Source organism: Carlito syrichta, unplaced genomic scaffold (assembly GCF_000164805.1).
Source record: "Carlito syrichta isolate Samal-C Ts95f unplaced genomic scaffold, Tarsius_syrichta-2.0.1 Scaffold289529, whole genome shotgun sequence".
NCBI lineage: Eukaryota > Metazoa > Chordata > Mammalia > Primates > Tarsiidae > Carlito > Carlito syrichta.
In genome coordinates, this window is record NW_007233625.1 from 360,284 (window position 1) to 380,594 (window position 20,311).

Consider the following 20,311-nt stretch of genomic DNA (forward strand, 5'->3'; position numbering starts at 1 on the left):
GAAACTACTCTCTCCCACGACTAGCTGAAACAGGGCTTAGCTCTTCAGGGACAACCCCAGACATTCCGCTCCCAAAACATCTCTTCCCTCTTGCAGTGAGAGGCCTGGGCAGCCTCCCCAGGATGGGGTAGGGTCTCCTCCCTTCCATCCCATTGTTTAAAATGCTTGTCACGACCTACTACTTTGATATCCGTCACACTAAGGTCGTGACTTGCAGACTGAAAGAAAAAGCTCGATCGCACTGCTTTAAGCAAAAAAAATAGTAACAGAACTCTAGAAGACATCTAGAAGCCTCAGAAGTCCAACTTCAGAGTACAAAGAAAGAAACCGGAACCCAAGTGCCTAAATCTGCAGGTGCCGGAAGCTGAAACTCTGCGCTTCCGGGAGCAAGTTCCCAGAGGCCGCGACTCTGAGAGAACGAGCAGGGTGTGGCTTCTTCCCTCCTCTCCTCGCCCATCCTTCTCCACGTCTGCACCGCGCGCGGTGTAGCGACGGCAGGGGGCGCTGCGGCGCGCGCCGGGGCTCTGGGGGCGTGGTCTGACGAGCTGCCCCGCCTCTTCGTGAGCTCATCAGCACGCGTCGCAGTCGCGCCGAGCCCGGCGTCGGATTTGCAGGCTGGCGGTGTAGCGGTGAGTTGGAGCGCACGGCGGTTGGGGACGGTGGTCGTTGTGGCCGCTGATGGCCCGGGTCGGAGGGCGGGTGAGCGAGAGCGGGCCGGAAGCAGCTTGCTAGCAGGTTTGTTCAGGGATGCTCCAGCCCGCGGGACCCGAGAGTGATGGCTGCCGTGACTGCATTTACCGTGGCTGCCTGTCAATGTACGGGGAGTGAGAGAAGGGAGGCCCGTGGGGGGCCTTCTTTTGCGTCCTGTGAATGTTCTGTGCAGCCCCGAGATGAAGGCTAGTTTCCCGTAGATGAAAGGACTGTCTTAACTGCAGTTTTCAAGTCGTGGGCCACGCTGTCTTAGGTGGCGAGCCCCCAGTCGGGGGCAGGCACAAGCAGAGGCTGGGGGCGCTTCCCTTCAAGTGCCATGTCATATTGTGGGCTGGTGACATGTGTGGGTTCTGTAAAAGAGACATCTGTAGTGTTCGCTGGGAACACTGAGGAGCGAACAGTGAATCCTGCCTGAGACAATTAGGGGAAAGTTTTCCTAAAGGGAGAAGGTGGCAGAAGGGGGCTCAGAGGTCTCTTAGCTCTGAAATGATCTTTATGAGAGAAGAGACTGGAGGAAGCGAATGTATCTTGGTGTCATATACTACAGTTTGTGCCCTCTTAGTGTCAGACTATCCTTGAGGAAGCGTCCGTCACCTCTCTAAGCCTCCATTTTTTAATTAGGAAAGTGGAGCTGATAATCAGAATACAGTAGTTCCCCCTTATCCGTGGGGTGTACGTTCCAAGACCCCCAATGGATGCCTGAAACTGCAGCCAGTACCCAATCCTGTATATACAGAAGGTCCCTGACTTAACTTTCGATGATTTGGTTGACAATTTTTCAACTTTATGTAGGTGTGTAAGTCAGGGAGCATCTGGACTGTGTTTTTCCTATACAGTACATACATACCTGTGATGATGTTTAATTTATAAATTGGGAACAGTAAGAGATGACCAATAACTAACAATAAAATAGAGCAATTATAACAGTATACTGTAATAAAAGTTATGTGACTATGTCTCTTAAAATGTCTAACTGTACTGTATTCACCTATTTTTGGACCATTGTTGACCTCTGGTAACTGAAACTGGGAAGCAAAACTTCAGACAAAGTAGGGGGACTACTGTACCTACTAAATGGGGTTATGAAGGTTCGATGAACTAATCTATAAGGGGGAGACCCCCAAAAAACAATGTATGTAAAAAAATTGTGTATTTATTCTCACATGTTTAAACTTCTGTCACCTTCAAAGCACTCTCCGTTTGATGCAGTACACCTATCAAGACACTTTTTCCACTACTCAAAACTGTTTTTGAATTCATCCATTTTGATGCCTTTAGTACTTGTGCCATTTTTTGCTTCACCTCTTCCATATCAGCAAAACATTTTCCTTTGAACTTGTTTTTCATCGGGAAGACGAAAAACTGCTCAGGTAGAGATTAGGTGAGTAGAGAGGGTGGGACCCAGGGGTCATGCCGTTTTTGGTCAAAAGCTGCTGAACACTCAGCACAGTGTGGGCAGGTATGTTGTCATGGTGGAAGACCTAGTCACCTGTTGCCACCAAAAAATTCACTGAAGCCAAACATAGCCTCTCACAACAATGCTAGCTGGTACACTGATGCCGATGGGTTCCTAGAACACCTAACTAGTGTAGGAAACCTGTACTGCAAGGGGCCCACCCTCCAAAAGATAATTCTGGTTTTTTGGAGTCTTCCTTCATATGTATATTCTTAAAACAGGACTTGATTCATAGTACATCTTCAAATGTGTGCCTATTGATAGAATCACACCTTTGTCTTGGTGAGACTGGTTTTTATGGAAGTTGCCTTACTGCAAACCTTCCTACTTTTTTGTTTCTCTCCTTGCTAAATGTGAGGCTCAGATTGGCCGGGAAGATGACAAGCCTGTGTCTCACCAGGTAGAAGGCTGTGCTCAGGCAGAGGGTGAATGCCTTCCTGTTAGCAAAGCTAACTTGAGCTCCTTTTGTATTTCTTCCTCTGGGCATAAGCCTATTCTTGGTCATAAATGAATAAAACACTGTCAGCCTGATTGAGATCTTCATAGAAGGATTAATCTGAAATCATTTGTTTGATTGTCTGTAATTCTTGGAAAACCTTTGGCAGCTTTTTGAATTTGCTGATTTAAAGCAAGTAACCTAAATCTGAATGCCCTCACTGTATGGTTTCTCTAACTGAACTGCCTGAGGACAGACTTGAGGGGGCCACAAACTTGGATGCAGAGAAAAACTGTGTCCTTATGTTTCCTAACCTCGAACTGGAATTTAACATTTTCTTCAATTGTGAATGTAGGCAACAAGCCACAGTATCAGCAGTGTGACTTTGTTGTGAATAGAAATTGCAGATATTTTTGTATCTCAGAATATTGTTTATGATCATTACAACTTTGAAATTATGGTAGTTTAAATTAGGCTCACTGTTAGGCCTTCTTATATGATGTGTTAATACAGAAGCACTTGCTATACTATCACTAATTTAGTTTTTGTATTTTGATAAAATTGTATTTGGACAGTCTATCCTTATTGTTTGTGGATTCTTTGTTTTTGAATTCACCTACTTGCTGAAATTTATTTGTAGCCCCAAATCAGTACTTGCAATGATTTTGTGGTCTTTGGAGGACATGGTGCAAGGTGGTAAAAAATTTGAGTCACCTGGTACTCAGGTTCTCAGCTAAGGTCAAACAAGGTAACCCTATGCCTTCTTGTTTCAGCTGACATACTGTAAACAAGTGTCATTTTTGCTTTCTTTGGTGCCTCACTTTTTGCATTTTTGTGCCTTTTTCTTAGCGATTCCACTTTAAGATATCCCCCAAACATAGTGCTGAAGGGTTGTCTATTGTTCCTAAGCTCAAGAAGGCTGTGATGCATCTTATGGAGAAAATATGTGTGTTAGATAAACTTTGTTTAGGCATGAGTTCAATACTAATGCATTACTAATGTATATTCAGTAAGATACTTTTAAACAGAAACACACACAAAACCTGGTTAAGTATTGGCTGATTGACAAAAATGTGCCCAGAGGCTTTCAGGAACCTAACTCTGTTTCCCAGAGTAGCGGTGGTTCACTATTTGATAATTTAGTGTTTGTAGTCATACAACATAACTCTCGTGAATAATGAGAATCCACTATATGTGGTTTCTTTTCTAATCCTATATATTTTCTGTATTAAAAGATATCCTGAGAAAGGGTTTATAGCCTTTTCCAGTCTACTAAAGGACTCTGTAGCACACAGACACAAAAGTGAGAAACCTTAATGTAGCCTGAGAAATTAAATATATTCTTTTTTGGGGTTTTTTTGAGTTGGAGTCTCACTCTCTCGCCCAGGCTGGAGTGCAGTGGCACACTCATGGCCACCCCAGCATCGACCTGCTTGGGCTCTGGTGATTCTTCCACCTCAGCCTTCCAAGTAACCGGAACTACAGGCGTGCACTACACACTCAGCTACTTGAGACGAGGTCTCGCCAAGTTGCCTGGGCTGGTCTCAAACCCACAGACTCAGGCCGTCCTTTCGCCTCAGTCCCCCAACTGGGATTACAGGCTGAGCTGCTGAGCCCTAAATATATTCTTCAAGTAAGTTAAGTCTGTGTTTAGCTGAACTAAGGCCTTGAAGATGTTGATGACTTTTGGGGACATGTGTCTCTCCCTAGCCCCTGCCCTTATCTACATGCTTGTTGACTCTTAAAGGCATTTTTGGTTGAGACCTCTGCATGTAAATAAAAACTTTGCTATCTTTGGTCTCCCCCATGTTTGTTGAATAAATAACATTTCAAATTAAAAGGGGGCTGGCCTGGTGTGGTGGCTCACACTTGTAATCCAAGCACTTTGGGAGACTGAGACAAGAGGATTGCCTGAGCCCAGGAGTTCAAGACCAACCTGGGCAATATGGTAAGACCTTGTCTCTACAATAAATCAAAAAATTAGTTGGGCATGGTGGCAAGTGCTTGTAATCTCAGCTACTTGGAAGGCTGAGGCAGAAGGATTGCTTAAGTCCAGCAGGTTGAGGCTGCAGTGGCCTTGAGCATGCCACTGTACTTCAGCCTGGGCAACAGAGTGAGGCTCTGCTTCAAAATAAATAAATAAATAAATTTAAAAAAAATATGAAGGGAGCTGTGGTTTTGTCTCTTTAAAGAACAGCAAGGGACAGAGACTAGTCACTCTCTAAAGTCAGACTTAGGAAAAAGAAACTATGGGATGGGAATAGGCATTAGTTGAGTCCCTAGGTTCAGAGGGAGAAAGAAGAACTTCATATTGTCTGATGGACTGGTGAAGGGAGCCCCAGGGACTGATCCAGAGAAGGGTGTCAGAACAACCCCTAGCAAGTATTTTCTTGGCCAAGGGGACCCTCCTGCAGCCCCCTCTGTCCTGATGACATCTCCTTACTAAAACTCTGGTGTTGTTTCTACAGAGCTGTTTGGCCTTTTGTCCTTCATCCTTGGTTAAGGAAATGACCAACCAGGTAAGGCCTATGTCAAGGGGAAGAACATCAGTTGGTCCCTTTGCCAAGTTTAAGTCCAGTAGGTTGTCTGGGGATGCAGCCAAGAAACCAGCATCTAATTCTTGCCCTGCTCCTAAAGATCTGTTGACCCTGGACGCCCAGTCACCACAGGGTTAGGTGGCACTAGTATGTTAGTGTACAACACTCAGAGGAGGATTAGTTTATGTAAGTCATGGTTTAGAGAGGATTGTGGAAGCTGAAAAGACTTTGTACACAAAAATAAAAAAGATCAGAGCAGAGGAAACATTTATAATAAGTTAACCAGTTATTATGCAGGCTGTGTGGTTGTATACAATTGCAAAAATTAATCTGCAAACTATACTCCAAGCTTCCTGGTGATCAGAGCAGAAAAAAATATATAATGTGTGAGTCTCTTGTCTTGTCCACCAAGGGGAATGGTAGTAGGGAAGGAGGCAGTATCAGTTTTTTAAATAATTTTTTTCTGGTATGACTGTACAAATCTTGCATGAGTGGGAATAGTGGAGCTTGCAGGGTGACCAGGGTGTCAGCAGAGGATGTAACTAACACTGTAGTGACCATATCTACTTGGGGAAGAGGCTTCAGGAAGGGAATGTGGGATATCTGAAATCTGACCGTGGGTTTAATGTAGCTTCTGTTCTTTTTTAGTACAGTATTCTCTTCAAGCAAGAGCAAGGTAAGTAGCCTGCTTGTTCAAGCACATTCATCTGTGAAACATTGTGTTGTCCCTGGTTTCTTTAAGATTTTCATCATGCTGAGCAGACATGTAGTTCCCAAGTATATTTACTTTGCAAAGATTGGCAGAAGCAGCCAAAAACAAATACACTTAAACAAACAACAGCAAAACCTAAGCAACTGACTAAAAAGAAATGGCAGGGGTCATGTGATAGACTCGAGAGGGCCAGACTGAGAAAAACCTTCCCACCGGAGGTAGGCACCACTGAGCTTCCCAGCTGCCAGGATAGAAGAAGGAAACACTTTGTGCCCAAGAACTCTGTTGAGGACAGCTCATCTAGGAGGCGAAGTGACCTGCCCTCAGCTCATAACTTGCCTTGGAGTATTTTTTTTTTTTTTTTGAGTTGGAGTCTCACTCTGTCGCCCAGACTGGAGTGCAGTGGCCACTCCCGGCCACCACAGCCTCGACCTGCTGGGCTCCAGCGATCCTTCCGCCTCAGCCTTCCAAGTAGCCAGAATTACAGGCATGTGCTACCACGCCCGGCTGATTTTTTTATTTATTGTAGAGATGAGGTCTTGTTGCCCAGGCGGGTCTTGAACCCGTGGGCTCAGGCAATCCACTCACCTCAGCCTCCCAGAGGCGCGGGATTATAGGCTGAGCCACTGAGCCCGGCTGCCTTGGAGTCTTTACACAGGGTCCTCTACTTACAGCAAAGAGAAGCATTTATGCATGAGCTACTCATGCATTTCTTCAGTGTTTAGCCTGGGTGAGTTAGGGAAGGCCTGAGAAACTTGTGGAATGCCTAGTACTTTAAAGCTCTTCCACTCTAAGTAGGTGACATTTAGGTAGTCTAAAGTTTAAGCCAAAAGCATTCTTTCCAAGTTAACTAGTCTAGATAACTAGTAGGCTACTTGGGCACACCAGTCAACTACCTTGTGTATCGCTAATGCCGTTCCAGGTGGCACGTTAGCAGGCTTGGGTCAGGTGGGGATTGTCATTGAAGCCATGATTCTTTGCAACTCACAGCTATGTAAATTTAATGCCCTTATATTCATTATTTTGGCAACACCCTGGAGAATTGCTGCCAGGCATGGATAAAACCTCCATGTGCACTTGTTGCAATTTTATACCCACGCCAGGTCTGCAGACCCACCAGTGTGGCCCCCACCAGACATACAGCTTGCAGACGTAGATTTAAAGTGCACTTTAGTTAATGGAGAGATGGATTTGAATCCTAGCTCTGTCTCTTAGCTTTGTGACTTTGGGTGAGCTCCTAGGCTTTCTAAGCCTCTGATTCCTTGTCTATAAAATGAAGATGATATCAATAGTTCCTAAGTCATAGAGTTGTTATAATGTAATAACTGGCCCATTAATGTAATAAAGATGCTTGTAGTGAAAGGCAGTTTATGTATGGAGGCTATATTAGGTGTCTACTTTTAGACCTGTGCTGTTTACAGTTGAACTGCCTGCTAGTTTCCAGAGATCTCCAAGGCATATCTCTTAGCAAGTTTAGATCTTTTTAGGGGAGAGGAGTTCCTCTCTGGTTTTACTTGTTTTAATCAAGTGATAGCCATTCCGGACTGCTGTATGCCAGACAGCATGCAAAAGGAAAGGTCGCTGGATTTGGAATCTGAAGACCTGGCTTATTCTGGTGCTGTCTTCTTACCTGGCAAATGTGATTTAGGGCAAGTGACTTCTTCAGAGCCTCCAGTTTTCATATGTGTCCCAAAAATTCCAATAAAAACTCTGGGAAAGTGCTTTGGAAAACAGCATAGCAGATACGAATTGTTGAACAGCATTTCAGCTTTACTTTGTCACATTAAACTTAGAAGTTGCATGCATGAAAACTTTCTAAACGAAGCACTTTCCATTCTAGCCCATGATGATGCCATTTGGTCAGTTGCCTGGGGTACGAACAAGAAGGAAAACTCTGAGACAGTGGTCACAGGATCCCTGGATGACCTGGTGAAGGTCTGGAAATGGTGAGCATCTCTTCTGTAGCACCCAGCCTTGGAAAAGTGGGCGCTAGGGTTTTGTTTCTGGGCTCAAGTTGCAATCAGGGAAGTATTAACTTTTCTAGGAAAGAAAGCAACAGCAATATGGTGATATAAAATGGCAGCTTATTTTTTCTCACTTGTTTTCCTGTTATTTGGTGTTAAAGTCCTATAGTGTTTTCTTTTTAAAAAATCACATTTTTGCTGGCTATAAGTGAGGTCTCTGGAACCAAAGGGAGTACACAGCTCTTCTCAAAATTGAAGGTGTTTATGCCCAAGATGAAACAGAATTCTATTTGGGCAAGGGATGTGCTTATGTATGTAAAGCAAAGAACAACACAGTGACTACTGGCAGCAAATAAAACAAAACCAGAGTAATATGGGGAAAGGTAACTCGGGCCCATGGAAACAGTGGCATAGTTTGTGCCAAATTCCGAAGCAACCTTCCTGCTAAGGCCGTTGGACACAGAATCTGTGTAATGCTGTACCCCTCAAGAATTTAAACTAATGGAAAGTAAATAAATAAAAGTGGCTTTTAAAAAAAATCACAAAGTGAAACCCTCGCAGCATTTGGTGTTCTGTATCTCATCAGTTCTTTTCTAATTCTGTATTTCATAGACCACTGATAATGCATAGTCACAGGGACCCAGAATTTCAGGGACGAGGTACAGTGAGTTGTGTTTGAAGATATCCATTTCTCTGTCCCCTGTTGAAGGCGTGATGAGAGGCTGGACCTGCAGTGGAGTCTGGAGGGACATCAGCTGGGGGTGGTGTCTGTGGACATCAGCCACACCCTGCCCATTGCTGCATCCAGTTCTCTTGATGCTCATATCCGTCTCTGGGACTTGGAAAACGGCAAACAGATAAAGTCTATAGATGCAGGACCTGGTAAGAGTTTTACTTTTAAGGGAGGTAATAGAGGTTCATAATCCCTTTTCCAAAACCTTTAGGGATAGATGTGTTTTACAGGTCAGAACTTCTGGGTCTTGGGATGGGTGATATGGGGGCATGGCATGAACTGTATGTCACATAAAGTTTTCAGTGGGGTTAGGTACAGCACCCTCATCATAAACTTAGGTTTCTACAACTAAACTTGGGTATTTACATTAAGAGAAACAAATAAATAAACATGTAATTTCAGATCAGGCTTTACTGCCACATGAATTTTGGTAGTGAACCTATGGACAAACAGTTGTCAGAGCTTTTTGGGTTTCAGAATAGCTATGTGGGATTGTGGACCTGTATTTGGATGATGCTAAAGGTTCCCTATTTGCTGTATTGTGAGTCGATACCTTCCTTGCCTTATAGAAGCCTCGCATGTAAAGCAGTGTGTCTTCATAGCTCTGTGTTGTAGTAATCGCTACTAATTTTGAGTGAAGGGTCTGATTTCTAGTACGTGATAGATAAGAAACTTTTTAAGAGAAAAAGTCATTGATTTTTTAAAGTACTGTAGGACACTATAATCTTGTCCATCAGCCTTGATAAACATCATCTGACATGATGGGAATTAATGATGTCAGTGGACCGGACTAATGTGGAACAAGCAGTGCAACACTTGAGGATTCCTTTGCGCCCTGTGGTTACTTGTAAATGACTGCATAGCATTCACCTGCAGAGCCTGTTCTGCCACAATGGGTGGTGGCCGCTAGAGGGTACAGGTAGCCTGGCGCCTCTGGCACACCCCTTTGTGGGTTGATTGTAGAAGGTTGCATAGGTGACTGGCATAACATAGCTTAACTAACTCCTGTGATTGGCGCCCGGATGGATTTGCTACCTATCCGTTGTGCTCAGTAGCCACTCTAGGCCATTCCTGTGTTGAAAACAATGATTGTCCCAGTTTGTAAGGAGTCTGGGTTGTTTGGAAAACATAGTGTATTTCCCCTCTGAAGCAGTATTCCTCGTCTGTGGTTCTTACTACTGGAAATTTTTTAAAGAATACTCATGCCAGTCTGCCTTTTGGAACCACTGAATCACAGTTTTTGGTGCATAGGCTCCCCAGATTGTTGTCTTTGCATGTGCCCTTACCCTGCTTGCGTTACTTCCAGAGGACTTGGGTCCTCAAACCATCCTGTGAAGTCTATGAAGACTCGGATATGCAAGAGGGGTCATGAGAAGAGGAAGAGGCAGCCCTGTTGCTGCCTTTTAATCCCAGGCACCTGGGCCCTCCCTCACTAACACTGCATGGTTGTTATGGCCCTGGGCACATGGCAGTGGAAGAAATGAGTACTGGATTGAGTTCAAGTAAAAGGATGGCATATGCATCCAACTTGCCTTCTTTGACGAGCAGTACCTTGTACTGGGTTATTATTACTGTTTAGAAAGAAAAATATACTGAGAAGAATAAAGGAGTTGGGCTTATCTTCTTTTTGGATAGAACTGTGCACAAAACTAGATAAGACCATTAAACAGTGGCTATTTGGTCAAGTAACAAAAACAAGCATCGCTATTGACAGCTGAAGAGCAGCTGAATTCATCTGAAGGTAAAACTCCTTTGTTGAGTTTCAGACTAATGAATATAGGGAAAATGGACACTTAAGTTTTACCTATCTTGAAAATATACATAGAGAATGTGAACCACCACAAAAGGAAGAGAAAACAAGAAGAGAGAAAGTCCCAGATCCTGGAGAAGAAAGCAGGGAAACAGAAGAAAGCAAAAATGAAGGGGAAGACCCTATGCTTTCAGCCCAACCAAGCTGCAGTTTTCTAGCAGCCAGCAGTGAAGGAGAGCAAAGCTGGGAATACAGAGGCCTCCCAATGTCAGGTACTCAGGATGCCCAAGGGCAAAGAAAAGCAGCTCTTGGGGTGATGAGTGGAGCTGATTAAAATAAATATTTAATAGGAAAATATTAAAATGAAATCTTAGAGTACAAGGTTTAATAGAGGGATAAAAATTGCTCCTATTTTGAGCATAAGGACATTGGGTACTAAAAGTTACACATTGCAAAACAGTGAATAAGGAAATGTAAAAATAATATAGAAGTATTTTATTAAACTATGAGGATAAAAACAGGTTTTCTAGCAATTATTATCCCCGCAAATGGCTAATTATAATAGGAATAAGGAAACAATCCTGTTGGAATAAATGCTGTGGTCATTTGGGAATAAAGATATTTAAAAACAGCTATTTGAGAGGTTGATTAAAGCTTTTGCAGGTCTTATTGGTTAACTGAGCACTTTTGAAGTGAATGTAATTTCTATGACATTTTCTAAGATAGAGTTAAGTGAGTTGTTATTGCTTTGAATATGTGTGTGGAAATTTTAAAGACATATTTTTTAAAACATCCTAGATATGGTAGTTACCTGTCTGTGCTGGAGCCCTGTCTACCATGAGACACATTCAGAGGCCTCCCCACCTTTACTGTCCCTTGAGCTAAAAAGGGTAGCAGAGGGCCGCAGTCATGACCTCTTTGAGCCCTGCTCCTGGAATGAGGAAGGTGACTTGGGAAAGAGTCCTTGTCTTTCTTCCCTTGGATCTGACCAGCACTGTTCCTGGCAGTTGCAAGACGGGGCAGGACCTTAGGAGTGTTCCCATGTAAGAGTGGGCTTGGGAAGAGCAGACTAGAAGATTGCTTCTTGGCCTCTAGGCCCTGACCCTGTTCCCAAAGCTTGTAAGGTTGCCTCTGAAGGGCAGAGGCTCCCATGAAGCTGAGAAAAAAATGATAAAATACATCAGTGGTCCAGATGAACATTTGCAGTACCTGTGCGTGCACCAACTGCATATGAGTGTGACTGAAGAAGCACTGTGAGGCATAAATAATACTTGGATAGAACTCTTGAGCTCTTAACTAAAATGTGTGGTATAACTTAAGAACTAATTTTTAAAAAAGGGGTTCCTTATTCTTTATTAATTTGTAGTAAATACCTTGTCATATTATAGTTTTATGTACAAGTATTTCTGCCACATTTCTATTTATAGCTTGAGGTCAAACTTTACCTCTATACTTGCACTATGAAATTCATCCATTTAAAGTTCACTGAGTAGATTTCTGCAGTTCGGCAACTCGCCTCAATTCAGTTTTAGAATATTTCCATGCTCACCTATAGGCAATCCCTGCCCCTACCCCCCAGTGTCAGGCAACCACTGATCTGCTTTTTGTCTCTACCATTTCACCTTTTTTGAAAAATTTCATGTAAGTAGAATTGTATTATATGTTTTCATTCTTTCTTTAGTATAATGTCTTGAGGTTCATCCATGTGGTAGCATGGATTTCTTCCTTTTTATTGTGAGTAGATGTCCATTGTAAGGGTATATCACATTTGTTTATCCAGTTACTAGTTGATGGACATTTGGATTGTTTCCAGGTTTTGGCTATTATGAATAAAGCTGCTGTGTACATGAGTGTACTGGTCTTTGTGTGGATGTATGTTTTCATTTATTTGGCGTAGCTATCTAGGAGTGGAATTGCTAGATATTATCATAAGTGTTCGTTTTCACTTAAGAAATTCAAACTGGTTTTCAAAGTGGCTGTACTATTTTCCCATCAGTTTATGAGGGTTCTGGTTTATCCACCATCCAACTAATGCTTGGTACTGCCCTGAATTTTTAACAAAAAATTAAGAAACTGGGCAAAGAGTTAGCATCTTTACAACATAGTTTTCTGTATTAACACGTTTCTCCAATTTTTTTTTAAAAAATGTATCTTTTGGTAAAACTTTAGTTTTTGTAATTAAGGTCAGATCTTTTCTCACTGTATTTTTTTCCTTTTTTTTTCTGTTCAGTGGATGCCTGGACTTTGGCCTTTTCCCCTGATTCCCAGTATCTGGCCACAGGAACTCATGTGGGAAAAGTGAACATATTTGGTGTGGAAAGTGGGAAAAAGGAATATTCTTTGGACACAAGAGGAAAATTCATTCTTAGTATTGCATATGTAAGAAACATTGCTCTCTTAACTTGCTCTGATTATTTTGGTTTACCCTTCTAGCACATAGTGGTCTTTGGCACAGATTCTGCATTGGTCTCGTCAGGCAGCTGCTGTCTCACTGGTGTGGTTTGCCAGCCAACCGGCTAGACCTGTGGCCAGCAGAATGTTTGCTTGTGTTAGTAGGTATAACTTAACAACATGGAGTCTCACAGTGCTCATTTTTCCTTATGTTTTCTGAATAGAGTCCTGATGGGAAATATCTGGCCAGTGGAGCCATAGATGGAATCATCAATATTTTTGATATTGCAACTGGAAAACTTCTGCACACACTGGAAGGTATAGCTCATCATCTTACTTTTACAAACTGGGTTATCACAGATCACAAAGGAAGAATTATTCTTTTATTAAAATGCCATTACGTGGCAAATGAGCATTAGATGTATAAGATATCAATCTCAGTTGGAAAACTGAAATGCCCTCCAGGTTTTAATTTTGTTACTAGGTAGTTTTAACCTAGATATATTGGTTCTTGTTACAGCGTCACATGCTTATTTTGGTGAACAAAACTTTTATGTGTTAATGTATCTTAGCTATATGAATGTCTGGTTTCTGTCATTTTTGGTTCTAAAGAACTTTGTGATTGGAAAACAACTCCTTTTTGTTGCTAACTTGAAGGTAAATGCATGTCTCATGCCCACCCTCCACACGGGTGGCCTCTGGGCAAGAGGGCTGGGTGGTTAAAGAACAGGCAGAGGTAGGGTAGGAGGGAGATTTTATTACATATGCTTTTATACTGCCTTGAATTCTAATCAGAAGCAATGCATATTTCCATGTTTTACCATCTTTGTAGCAGAGGAGTGTTTGTTAAGCAATGTATGCTGAGGTCAGAGAAGAGAACTAAGGAGAAATTGCTCTGGGAGGAAAGGCTACCATTATGTGGATGTTTCTAGAACATTCAGAGAAAGGGCCTAGTCAGTGGCCTCCCTTTACTGACTGAAACTCATGGGCAGTTCAACTCAGTGACTTGTCCAACTCTGTGACTTGTGGTCATTAAAAAGGGCATGGTCAGTGGGAAGCCATGTGAAGAGATGGGTTCACCAGATTAACAAGGGCCTTTGTGGATTTCAGGCCATGCCATGCCCATTCGCTCCTTGACCTTTTCCCCGGACTCTCAGCTTCTCGTCACTGCTTCAGATGATGGCTACATCAAGATCTATGATGTGTAAGTTACCTTGTTGAGACTAAAGGCATCTCGCTGACTGCTGATGCCCATGTTGTGTTGGGGGAGCTGTAGGGAGTGTGCTACACTCTGTTCTGGGTCTACAAAGATTTGTGCTCAGGACACATCAGACCACCCTTATCTCCCCAGGCAGTCTTCCCCTCTCAGTACCCCTGTCTTTGAGCTTAGCGTGTGTCCTTGAGGGTGGCGTGGAGGAAGACATTCATGGGTTCCTTGGGAGGATCAGGTACTTGCCACTTTTTCTCAAGCAGCCTGTCTTTTTTGGCTGTGCTGATTTTGAATTCTTTGGGGTAGGTAAGTACAATACAGAGGAAGAAATGGAGCCAGAGGCTGTGCTGGCCCTGAGTGACAGTAAAAAATTAGAGCAGCCGTTTTTTAGCCCTATGGCTATTCCAGAAGATACTCCAATGCCCTAGATAGGAAGCTGTCAGTTCATAAGCCTCCGTACTGCAGGTCTAGACAGGGAGCATTTGTGTTGTTGGTTCTTGACTGCCAATGTCGACGTGAGCTGCTCACTGTCCTCAGGTTATGGTTCTCTGTGAGCCTGTGCAGGCCATTTCTCTTCTTGTTCCCATCATTCCCAGCTGCCACTCCTGTTCCCTCTGAGGTATCCCCTGGGTTGTGTTTGACATGTGTCCTTGATGCTGTGGTCAGCTCTCTTGCCAGGAGTGCCTCTGGCTCGTTGATCCTGAACACGGCATTCTAAACCACTTCATATGTCACACCTTCAGCCCCAGAATGGGTGCCAAGATTGCCTCCACCTGCACGTCCTGGGCCATCCCGTGCATGTCCTTTCAGGGGCCTCTGAGAATTTTTTTGGGAGTAGGAACACTACTCCTTTTAGCCTACTAATGGCAGATGTTGAATGGCCAAAGGTCGTCAGACATGAAATTAGAACTGCAGCCTTGGCATTAGAGCCAAATAAGGGAAGTGTCTTCCTGGAGCTGGACTTGCCTGTTAGGAGCAGAGCCAGGATAGATGTAGCCATTCCTTCCACACCTGACTATTTTATGAGTTTCATTGCTTCTATTATATTGACCCTCCCAATAGTGAAGTGGCAGTACAGACTAGTGTCCCCTTACTGCAACAAGGGATCTGCCCAAGATGGTGGTGCTGAATGAAGACCCAGGAATTTTTTTTTTTTTTAGCCAATATTGATACGTTATTAACTAGGGTCCATAGTTCACGTTAGAGTTTACTCTTAGTGTTGTGTGTTATGTGAATTTGGACAAATATATAATGACATGTGTCCAACATCACAGTAGCATCCTGAGTAGGTTTGCTGCCCTAAAATTCCTGTGTTCATCCCTTTCTCCCCTTGAACCCTTGGCAAATCACTGATCTTTTTACTAAGACCCAGGATTTTTACCTCGCATGATCCCACCGCATGCCACCAAGGCTGCCCTTCCTGACGCCTAACTAAGGCCTCTCCACTCTACTGAGGTCTGTCTCACAGGTAAAACTACGGACCTCAGGCCTTAGTGCTGTTCTCCTGCCATAGGTGATTTGGTTCCATGTTTATTAAAAATGTGAAAATGGCTGTAGTCATTAGACCTGCCTTGTTCTTGATTAGGTTAGAGGTGGTCTCTGTACCCATATCTGTCGAGAGTACATCTTGATGCTTTCCTTGGGCATGAGGCACTGGGCCTGTATGGCAGGGTTGCTGGTGCAGACAGGATCCGACCTGCCGCTCTCCTAAGATGGCCACATCCCTGCTGGTTCTGTTTCCTCATCTCAGGGCTTGGCTTGCTGAGCCTCAGTAGTGTGGTTCTTTATATTGAGCTTCTAAGCTCTTTGCTTATTATACATCTTATTCTTGGCTTGTGGTGCTGTCAATACATTGTGGGTTAATGCTGCTCTAAAAATTTGTCTCTGTAGCATATGATGCTACTTTGAAAAGGGAACTTTTGGCCAGGTGCAGTGGCTCACGCCTGTAATCCCAGCACTTCAGGATTGAACCTAGTAGTTTGAGGATGTGGTGAGCCATGGTGGTACCACTGCACTCCAGCCTGGGTGACAGAGTGAGACTCTATTAAAAATAAGTTTAAAAAATAAAATTTATAAAGGAGTTTTTGATGTAGTAACATGGTCATTATAAGGATAGCAGATTCAAGCCAATTATGGGCAGAAGTAGTGATATACTTTCTGCTTCAGTGATGATATTCTAAAAATTAACATCTCCATTTTGTTTGACCCTTTTCCATTTCAGACAACACGCCAACTTGGCCGGCACGCTAAGTGGCCATGCCTCCTGGGTGCTAAACGTTGCGTTTTGTCCTGATGACACTCACTTTGTTTCCAGGTACTTATGATTCTTAGTAGTTTCTAAAATGCTGGGAAGATGAGGCAGTCTTCCTGTTTGGTTGCCTTAAAATTTGAAGACTGGTTGGACACAGTGGCTTATACCTGTATTCCCAGCACTTTGGGAGGCCAAGGCTAAAGGATTGCTTGAGCCCAGGAATTCGAGACCAGCCTAGGCAATATAGCAAGACCTCTTCTCTACAAAAAAAATCAGAAAATTAGCTGGGCATAGTGGCATGCACCTATCGTCCCAGTTAATCCTTCCCAGTGGAGGGATCCCCTGAGTCCAGAAGGTTGAGGATGTGGTGAGCTGTGATCATCCACTGCATTCCAGCCTGGATGACAGAGTAAGGCCCCGACTCAAAAATAAATAAACAAATAAACATAAAAATAAAAAATTGAAGACTATATGGCCCTTTTTTATATAGGTGGCAGTTTTTAAAATTTGTATTTAGTGACCTTAGTTGGCCTTAGCTGGAACAAAGGTGAATTCTTTTGAATAGTTCCACTCTTCGTTTTTTCTTTATAAATCTAGGCTTCTACCAAAGTTACTCTACTTGTGTTCCAAGAGTAACTAAAACAAGTAAGTGTGTTTGTAAATGTTGTGCTTATAGACTCCAGTGTTGTTCAGGCCCAGGATGGCCAAGACAGAAAAACATGAGACTGACAACTTATAGGTACTGCACAGTGGTTTCCAGATGCCTCCTGAGAGCCTTTGTTTTGAAGAATTAATAGGCCTCCCTCTCGCCCAGAAGTAGATAGAAGTTTGACAGCAACTTAGTATGAGGGCCAGGCAGCTCAGAATTACAGGAAAATGGCTGTCTTGTGAGGAGGAAAAGCCACAAGTGATGCTGCATTCTGGCCATCACCCACACCGGGGGTGCCTCTGAAGTTAGAAGAATGGGCTGGGCATGGTAGCTCATGCCTTTAATCCCAGCACTTTGGGAGGCTGAGGTGAGAGGATTGCCTGAGCCCAGGAGTTCAAGACAAGCCTGGACAACATGGCAAAACCTCATCTCTACAATAAATCAAAAAATTAGTCAGGTTTGGTGGTGCATCCCTGTAGTTCCAGCTACTCAGGAGGCTGAGGTGGAAAGATCGCCTAAGCCCAGCAGGTCGAGGCTGTGGTAGCCGTGAGCATACCACTGCACTCTGACTCAAAAAGAAAAAACAATATAAGCTAGTGAAGGAGTGTGTGATTTTTGGTCAAATTCCTTCTAACTTCAAGTCTGTCTGAAAACTGTTTTCTCATACTGATATTCATTTTTTAAAATAGTTCATCTGACAAAAGTGTAAAAGTTTGGGATGTTGGAACGAGGACTTGTGTTCACACCTTCTTTGATCACCAGGATCAGGTATGGATAATCCCTTTGTCTTTAGACTGCTGGCATTGTTTGATCACTGTCCCAGAACGCTTTTCTTTTCCTAGCCTTGCAAGCTGGAGCTCTGGAGTCTGGTAGATCTGGGTCTGAGCTGTTCTGCTTGGGTGCCTGTTTAGTGGGCCTTCCTTTGTGCGGTCCATAGTGCAGCCCAGCAGCCGTGAGGCCTGCCCTACACAGGCCAGAGTACACGGTGTCAGCCGCACAGCCACTAGAGGCCTTCTGTGGTGTAGGCGGTGCCGGTGGCATGGGTGCTGCTGGGCCATGGCGGGCTCAGTAAGGATCTTCCTCTTCAGATGCTTCTGTTGCTTAAACAGTCACTTTTGGAACTGTCCGAAGAAGTGATGTGATTTTTTTTTTTTAAATATGGTAGAAGCTGGATATTCTTAAAAGTCTTTTGGCTTTAGTGATATTGATAACTTTTGTTTCAATCTTTAAGATAAAACTGTTCTCCCTAGTCTTTATCTTTGCCAAGTGAATATGAAGTGGTATTCTCCTCTGGTGTAACACTATTCCATCTGTCATGTGTATGTGAATCCCCTGGGAATCTGGCTAAATTGCAGATTCTGATTTGGCAGGTCTGGCACTAGGCCTGAGCTTCTGCATTTCTAACAAGCTCCCAGGTGAGGCCAAGGCTGCTGGTCCTTTGAGTGGCAAGGGTCTTAGGGAACTAAACATGAACGACAAAATGCCCATGACAGTGTAAAATCGACTTTTAACATATTTGAAATGTTTTAGATGATCTTATAGATATTTCTTCTTTTTGGAATGCAACTCGAAGTTACCTGACATACCTGCTCACACTTTTCTGTTTACCCCTGAAGTATAGCCAGTACAATTAAGGGACTTTTGATACCAATTCTGGATTTAAACATTTTACTCAGGGAGTAGGTTCTGGCTAGTTGTGCTGACTTGTATGTGGGTGTCATTGTGGTACTGTTTCAGAGGAAGATGTTCGAAGTAGAAGTGAGGCCATTGTGTGGCAAAATCACAACACTAAAATCAGTGCTAGACACCTGTCGCAGGGTTGGGATGACAGGCTGACTGCCCAGAATCTCCTCCTGATAATCAAGAAGTTATGCCTGATTAAAGAAACTCCAGCCACATCAATTGTCTGGGAAGGAGGTGTGAATCTGTTAATTTCACACATAGCGAATAAAATCAATGGTCCCCAGCACCATGTTGTCTAGCTCCTGGGGACAGGCAGGCTCTGTGGGCCTGTAATGACAGGGTGAGAATGACTGGCCGCGGGCAGTGGGCACAGGGAGTCTGGTGGGCAGTTTTCAGTTTTCCCTGTAGGCAGTGACCTCGGGGGTAGGTATGGGCTCTTTTTCTTCCTGGAAGCATAAGTATTGGTCCCCTATGGATTCCATCTTCCTGGTATTAGATTTTCCCAGATTCTGACTCTTTGAAAGGATTGTAGATATCTTAATGAGTACTGTATTTAAAAATGAAATTTTTTGGAGTCTGGGAGGGAAGGAGAATGGTAATTAAAGATAAATAAAGATGCTTGGTTGAAGAAAAGGCTCCATTCTTGCTGATTTAGCAAGTACAAGAATATCTTCGTCACAATGTTTTTCTAGATTCAGAGTAATGACAAGAGAGTAAGGATGTTCATTTCCTAAACATTCCTTATAAAGAATAAAGGCATTTGCAGGATTTTTTTTTTTTTTTAATTACAGGTCTGGGGAGTAAAATATAATGGAAATGGCTCAAAAATTGTGTCTGTTGGAGATGACCAGGAAATTCACATCTATGATTGTCCCATTTAAACACCAAAGTCTTCCAGGCTCATGCTGCAAAGAGAATGTACAGATTGACTGTGACATTACTACCTTTCTAGGCTTGTTTAAAGGGAATAGAGTGTTTATTGTAGCAGAGACTTAAATTTTGTAGATATATGTTTTCATGTTTTATGGAAACGCTGTTCATACTTTAACATAAATAAAGCATTCTTAATGCACATGCCTGTGTTCTTGAATATGCTGCTTTTTTATTTGCCCTGTTACTAGTGGAGTAGTGAGAGGAATTGACATTAAGAGCGAATCTCTGCTTCTGAGTTGAAGAGGGCCAGGCACTTGTAGAACTTTCCAGCTTAGAAATACGGGCTTCCTCATGCAGGGGATTGACTCATGGAGTGAGATACAGCAGCACGCCCCCAGACACTGTGATGAAGCAGTTCATCTATTTCAGAATGGGGTCCTGAAGGAAACAGGACACTTGACTGAATGGAACCTTCTGTGGTCTTACCTATCCAGGCATCCTTCTAGTTGATGTAGTAAAGATGTCCCCTGCCATGCCCTCCTTTTTACCCTATTAATTTCAGAGAGGACTCTCACTTGCTGGGTGGGCACTGGAAGGCAGGTGGCTGTTCTTGCTGCCTTAGCAATGCCTAGTCTCAAGTCTGTGCCTAACATGGAACTCCAGCCCTGCTTCAGTTACCTCAGAGTACCTGTACCTTGGAGCTGTCTCTTCAGCAGCCTCCTTAAGACCTGGTCTGCATATTAGCGGGAAAGGTGTGGGCAGCAAATACTTGGAAGCTTTTTATTGATCATAACTGCCAGCGCCTGTGAGTCAGGTCGTGTGCTTTTCCCCACACCAGCTAGCACTCTCGGGATTGAGCCCACGCTCTTGCTCACAGCCCCTGCTTCTCTCTTGCCTCTGCTTTCCTCATCATCCTTGCCATTTCCTCTGCCTGGAATGTTCTTCAGACCTTCAG

At 43.4% G+C, this 20,311-nt stretch overlaps 1 protein-coding gene and 1 pseudogene across 4 annotated transcripts; both read left to right on the forward strand.

The window, feature by feature from the left end:
- Positions 1–466: 466 nt before the first annotated feature.
- Positions 467–19,555, forward strand: WDR61 (WD repeat domain 61). Of its 4 annotated transcripts, none has more exons than XM_021710531.1 (11): positions 467–735; positions 5,072–5,122; positions 5,789–5,816; positions 7,693–7,798; positions 8,526–8,698; positions 12,530–12,678; positions 12,915–13,008; positions 13,801–13,894; positions 16,122–16,214; positions 17,490–17,568; positions 19,275–19,555. In XM_021710531.1, exons 2-11 carry the CDS (start codon positions 5,111–5,113, stop codon positions 19,362–19,364), a joined length of 918 nt encoding a protein of 305 aa, XP_021566206.1. In that variant the 5' UTR covers positions 467–735; positions 5,072–5,110; the 3' UTR covers positions 19,365–19,555. The 4 variants fall into 4 exon arrangements, with proteins under 4 accessions (XP_021566206.1, XP_021566205.1, XP_021566207.1 ...); XM_021710530.1 differs by having other exon boundaries at positions 473–629; XM_008054318.2 differs by lacking the exon at positions 467–735 and adding an exon at positions 1,979–2,092.
- Positions 8,011–8,342, forward strand: LOC110595327 (annotated as a pseudogene).
- Positions 19,556–20,311: the final 756 nt, after the last annotated feature.